This window comes from Mirounga angustirostris, unplaced genomic scaffold (assembly GCF_029215605.1).
Source record: "Mirounga angustirostris isolate CCGP_5_RB_7025 unplaced genomic scaffold, mMirAng1.0.hap1 SCAF_8, whole genome shotgun sequence".
NCBI lineage: Eukaryota > Metazoa > Chordata > Mammalia > Carnivora > Phocidae > Mirounga > Mirounga angustirostris.
In genome coordinates this window covers 72,156,998-72,163,660 of record NW_026991716.1, presented here as the reverse complement: position 1 = coordinate 72,163,660, position 6,663 = coordinate 72,156,998, and the positions used below count along the sequence as shown (strand labels likewise).

The 6,663-nt window shown below is 37.8% G+C and overlaps 1 protein-coding gene across 4 annotated transcripts in view; it reads right to left on the bottom strand.

The window, feature by feature from the left end:
• Positions 1-527: 527 nt before the first annotated feature.
• LOC123837903 (cytochrome b5 reductase 4) overlaps positions 528-6,663 on the bottom strand; it is an 85,870-nt gene continuing 79,734 nt past the window's right edge. For all 4 annotated transcript variants that reach the window (XM_064597819.1, XM_045867182.3, XM_064597820.1 and 1 more), the window contains 2 exons: positions 5,766-5,930; positions 528-1,054 (listed from right to left, as the gene is read on the bottom strand). In XM_064597819.1, coding sequence (XP_064453889.1) covers positions 1,000-1,054; positions 5,766-5,930 — 220 coding nt within the window. In that variant the 3' untranslated portion in view covers positions 528-999. The remainder of the gene's footprint in view (positions 1,055-5,765; positions 5,931-6,663) is intronic.

The window sequence follows — 6,663 nt, the reverse complement described above, 5'->3', positions numbered from 1 at the left end:
GGTACTGGAAAGCTGCAGGCAGCAGCGGAGGCGGGCCGGGGGGTGGTGGTGGTGGGGGGGGGAATAAATCGCCAGCACAGCAGAGTGCAGGAGGGCGCCCTGCTGAACTGCCAGGTGTGCGGGAAGCAGCCGGGAAAGGTAGCATTTAGGACACAGTGTGCCTCTAGATGGGCTCAAAAAGAACTACAGTTTAACCCATTCCAAAGCACCAAATGATTATTTTAGGTCATGGGACCAGATGCTACACTTTCACGATCCTTCCTGACACCTCTAATTTTGGCTAGGAATCAAAAGAGTTGTTAAGATTCTCTTCCACTCTCTGACACATCTAATCCAAAACTGCCTATGTGAAGTGTCTCCAGAATCTTATATTGTTGCCTTTTAAATTCCCCTTAGACACAGGGGGGATATTGTTGCACTCAAACACATTGCCACCACAAGAATTAAAAAGTACTTATACTTTTATTCTACTCTGTATCAGTGCCACACACACACACACACACACACACACAAAATGGATCACTTAATAAGTTATAACATTCCATGTTTTAATAGTAATACAAGGACATAAACCATCATTTCCTGAGTTAACAGTGCAATGTAAAATTTAATCTGTATTGCTAATAAGACATTTTACGGCATAGAAATGTGATCAAAATGATCATTTACTTTATCATGTCATAAAACACAAGAGCTTACTGTAGAACAGTGATACACTTTAAATGGTAAGGAAGTTTGTGACTCATCACAAAAGATTCCTGTATGGACTTGTTGCCATGATAGATTCCAGGTCAGAGATCAGTAGTAAAATAAGTTATGGTACAAAATAAAGTCAACAAGTCATCTATACTGAAGGAACAGTTGATTTCATTGAAGAAACTGAAACCTGGATTCTAGCTGACCTTTTAGTTAGTATGTACAAAAATGTGCTCTTAAAAAATCCTAAGTAATCACAAATTTAGACAAAACAGTTGAATAAAGGACAATGACAGCTCTTCATTATGCTGTAAAACTATGGATCTCATCTTTGGAAAAGTTCAGATCATGCAGCAACCTGAAAAACAAATACAAAGGACATGTTTCTTTGGGAAAATGTTTAAAAATAAAGAAGTAAGATCAAAGTTTACCATCATAAACATAGTATTTTTTCATTTTCCCCGCTTAGCATGTACTTTCTAAAAAAAAACCCCACAATTATCATTTCTAAAAAACTAATAATCATTTCTTGATATCATCAAATATCTAGTTAGTGTTCAAATTTTCAATTGTCTAATATATGCCGTAATTTTTTTTTTTAAAGATTTTATTTATTTATTCATGACAGAGAGAGAGAGAGAGAGAGAGAGGCAGAGGGAGAAGCAGGCTCCCAAGGAGCAGGGAGCCCAATGCAGGACTCGATCCCGGGACCCTGGGATCATGACCTGAGCCGAAGGCAGACGCTTAACCATCTGAGCCACCCAGGCGCCCTAGATGCCATAATTTTTAAGTTTGTTTAATGCCAATTTAAAGTCTACCCATTGTGATTGGCTGATGTCTTTTAGGTATCTTTTGAGCTACAATATCCCTTCTCTCTCTTTGTCCTGCAATTTCTTTGTTGACAAAATCAGATTTCTATGTGTTGAGCCTCCCAGAGACTTCATTTTGCTGCATCTTTATGGTGTACTTTAATAGCACATAATACCTGACTGCCTCTCTTTTTGAATGCTAACAACCATTGGTGATCTATGTACACATCCATTAGTTCATTAGGGACTAAAGTTGCTGACACCTACTATAATTCTTTCTTTACTTATCAGCTAAGGAATTCTATAGAGAAAAACAAACTTCTGCTAATTTATTATGTAGTTACTCAGTAGTATAGCTCATACAGAAAAGGCAGAATAAATGCATGATATTTTCTCCCCCTTTATTCACCAGTTTTCAAAGTAAGGAGTTGATCCTCCTAGCATTCTATCTTCATTCTCCTAAACTGAACAAGACAAGCATCTGATTCCATATGATTTCACTCATGTGGAGTTTAAGAAACAAAATGAACAAACAAAAAAGAAAAAAAAAAACCAGACTCTTGAATACGAAGAACAAATCGGGGGTTGCCAGTGGGGATGAGATGACATAGATAAAGGGGATCAAGAGTACACTTATTGTGATGAACACTGAGTAATGTACAGAAATGCTGAATCATTATATTGTATGTGTGAAACTAACATAACACTGTATGTTATAAAAAACAAAAAATTTTGCTGAAAACAAAAACATTTATTTAGTACTCACTATATGTAGTCACTGTGCTAAGCATTTCACATGCCTAAACATTATTATTTATTCCCTTGTACAGATGAGTGCACTAAAGCTTGGAAAGGTTAAGTAATTGACTCTAGGACACCCGATTAGTGATTGCAAGATGACTGTGAGTGGTAGAGCTGGGATTCAGATTCATAAGTTAGCAGCTTCTAGACATACACACATATTCAGGCAAAATAACAGTATGGCATAGGAGCCCCAGGGCCAACTTGGTGCAACAGTCAAGCCTCTCCCTGGCTGAACTCATCCCACCTGTCCAGCCACGCTCACTGTCCCTCATTGGCTAGTGGCTTCACACTGGCCACGCCAGTCTCGTCTTTTGAATACCTGCATCCTCAAAGTGTCTGCTTGTTCCTCTGCCTACCCTACCCTTCTCCACCTCCTCTGACTGGCAACATTTTGGCCATCACTCAGAGAACAGGTCTTTCTCAGCATGCAGCTCCTCTCTCTCCAATACACTATCCTTAGGTAGAAGTAAACTGCCTCTTCCTGAATTTTCATAACACTTCGTTTTTACCTCTCGTAAGAGTGTTTATGATATTCTGAGTCATATTTTAGTTACCAGTGTGTGCAACTGTTTCCACCACTAGATAGGGTGGGCCTCGAGAACAGAGACTGTTTTATTTATCTAGGTAATAAACAAGTGGGTATTTAGTAAACGAAAGCACCTTTACTGAGCAAGTAATTATCTTGCTCTTTATATTAAAATAAAATCCATTTCTGAGTCTTTCTGTTATCATATCATACAAATTCAACAAATTTTCACCAAATATGGAGAGTATGTTTGATATGGTTATACATACATAGCAGACATGAGATTAACTTTGGAGGGCCTTAGGGAGTGGGCATCACAGAGTCATTTTTCAGGACAGCAAAAACTATGATATAGTAAGAGATCCAAGTAACTGCCAAGTAAGAGATACACCACATCCATTAAGATGGTCAAGGCAAGGAAATCAAAGAAATGAGTCTTAAATTAGATGTCACAAGGGCAGATGTTATGAATTGCAAGTACAGGCACTCTTCAGAGATATTGTGGATTCAGTTCCAGACCACTGCAATAAAGCAAATATTGCAAGAGGGCAAGTCAAATGAATTTTTTGTTTTCCAATGCATATAAAAGTTATTTTTACACTATAGTCTAGTAAGTGTGCAATGTCATTATGTCTAAAAAAAAAAATGCAATGGCATTATGTCTAAAAAAAAATGTAAAAGATCTTTGCCTGCCTTATTTAATTAAAAAATACTTTACTGCTAAGAAATGCTAACCATCATCTGAGCTCCCGGCAAGTTGTAATCATTGATTGTAGATCACCGTAACAAATGTAATAATAATGAAGAAGGGTGAAATATTGTGAGAATTACTAAAATGAGACACAAAGTGAGAAAACGCTGTTGGGAAAATAGCACCAATGGACTTGCTCGATGCAGGGTTGCCACCAACCTTCGATATGTTAAAAAAAAAAAAATGTAGTATCTGCAAAGCACAATCAAGTGAAGAGCAGCACTGAAACGAGGTGTGCCTGTACTGATGTGAATCAGGCTACAGCTCACAAGGCAACTCCATGCAGCATGTTCGAAGGTGAGCAAAAGCAGGGATCCATAGATGATGATCAGGAACACTCCTGAGCAATCCTAGGCAAGCCAGCTAGTGCAGCACGGAAAGATTGGCCCTGAGGTAACGCTGAGAAACTAAAGCTGTAGAGATTATAGTCAATTTTAAAAATGCAGACATACTAGGATCTTGGCTCCCTTCTATTCAGTTCCACACACACCGAGGCTCCAGTGTGCAAGGAAGTGGGCTAAGCCTTGCACGGAATGAGAACGAGAAGGAAGAACCCACAAATAGCCCATCATTCATGGGAGAAAACAACCCACTTCTTTAGGAGGCTGGACAAAGGATTCTTCCTCAGTCAGTTAATTGTGCTAAGTGGCCTTAAAGACAGTCTCTTTCAATGCTGAAGAGTTTATGATTCCCATTATTTCAAAGGATTATTATGCTGCAATCTATAAAGCAAGCATTAAGATACATCTAGAATAGCAGTGTCGATAAAGTTGAAGAATGTAGCTCTTAGCCTTTTTCTTTTTGAAAAATTATTTTACTTCAAACCATATTGTTAGTCTTCACTATAATTTTAATAGTTTTGTTTTAACTTTGAAAGATTAAAAGAGTTTAAATTGTAATATTTTTTAAAAATTTTGAGAGTACTTAAACAAAAGAACATTTCTGAAGGTATTAAAATCCAGAAATAAACTTAAATTTAATTAAAATACTTTTAAAATGCAACATGGAAAGAAACATTTCTCAATGTCTTTATTGATTGAGGTCAATCTTTTTTTTTTTTTAATATTTTATTTATTTGACACAGAGAGAGAGATAGCAAGAGAGAGAGAAAGAGAGTAAGAGCACAAGCAGGGGGAGCGGCAGGCAGAGGGAGAAGCAGGCTTCCTGCATGAGTAGGGAACCTGATGCGGGGCTTGATCCCAGGACTCTGGAATCATGACCTGAGCCGAAGGCAGTTGTTTAACCAACTGAGCCACCCAGGCGCCCCGAGGTCAATCTTTTTCTTAATTAAAATTAAAAATAAAAAAGCAAGAGAGAAAACTATCCAGGAAAATGTTAGGTTTAGTCATATATCAAAAACAAGGAAAAACAGGGCATTTAAGGCAGTCATATTTTAAAATCACCTAGACACCCAATAGTGGCTACATTTAACGAAATATTTTATTTTTATTTATTTTTATTATTTATTTATTTTTTTTATTTATGTTATGTTATGTTATGTTATGTTATGTTAGTCACCAAACAGTATATCATTAGTTTTAGATGTAGTGTTCCATGATTCATTGTTTGCATATAACACCTAGCGCTCCATGCAGTATGTGCCCTCCTTAACACCCATCACTGGGCTATTTTAAAGTGTCATTTTAGATTTAAATCAGAGCAAGGTGAATTTCAAATAAGATGAACACCACCACTGATGTTTCATTATCCAGAGTCAACTCTCAGTCTTTGCTTATTTATGTTCCAGCCTCTCCTTCTGTCTTACCGTCTGGCTTTCAATCACTATAATTTACTAGCTTTTGCCTAGTTGCAGAGAATGAAGAAAAGTCAAAAGCTACAAAGAGATGAACAGTGCTTATTAATTCCTATATGTTATAAAGCTCTGGTGGAAGAAGAGGTTGAATCCAATGTCCCACCTAAGACTGTGGCACCAAACTTGTGAATATGTGTCCATACTGCGGGTCATTAGCAGAAATCATCACTCACATCTAACTCCATGCATAAACCTGGCCTCCAACCTCCTTCCTGCATGAAGGTTAAAAACTTTACTGTTTTCTTAGACCGTAACAGACTATTGCAGTGTCGGTTGGTGTGAATGGGAAGAACAGAGGGCTAAGTCAATTGCTTTTTATGGAAGATTTGCATAGAGTATTCTTTTCCCTACCACATTGCTACTCACCTTATTCCTTGTTCTGTGAATGGTGTTGGTCCACAAATGCAGATGAGGACTCTGGAGTTGTCTAAACTTCTTTTCAAAAATTGAGAAAGAAGAGCTGGTGAAATGTATCCCCGTTTGCCATTCCATTCAGAAGTAGGTGCTGAGAGAACAAATTCAACATCAAATCTAGAGAAAAGAAACATTTTTTAAAAGTCTATTATTTTAAACATATTATTAGCATGTTTCAAGTTCATGAAAATGTTTTCTTTTTTCCCCCTAGAGAACAATTTAATACATTAAGATTGATACACTTGCTAGAAAAGCACTAGAAAAGATTGGAAGCAAAGATTTAACAAAAACATACAGGTAAATCCATATTTACTAAGGATTAGCTTTTGCTATGGATAAGAAGAATAATCTGGCATTATTTACTGAATTCACTAGATAGAGAGTTCCAAGGGATCTCAGAGAACTCCACATTTCTATTAATAATCTGCTTGTATAAATCACAGTACAGAGCAATTCAATGACATGTACATTTTTTTTTTTTAAAGATTTTATTTATTTATTTGAGAGAGAGAGAATGAGAGACAGAGAGCATGAGAGGGAGGAGGGTCAGAGGGAGAAGCAGACTCCCCGCCGAACAGGGAGCCCGATGCGGGACTCGATCCTGGGACTCCAGGATCATGACCTGAGCCGAAGGCAGTCGCTTAACCAACTGAGCCACCCAGGCGCCCAATGACATGTACATTTTAATCTCCGACCCGAACCTCTCCAATGAGTTCCAGACCCAAGAGAGCCTATTTGACTTCTTACTATTGCTGTCTCAACCGCTTCAACCTCAACTTATGACCTCCCTACCCCACACCTGATGTTATCCTTGTGAATGGTGACATAGAACTTGGTTGCCAAAGCCAGG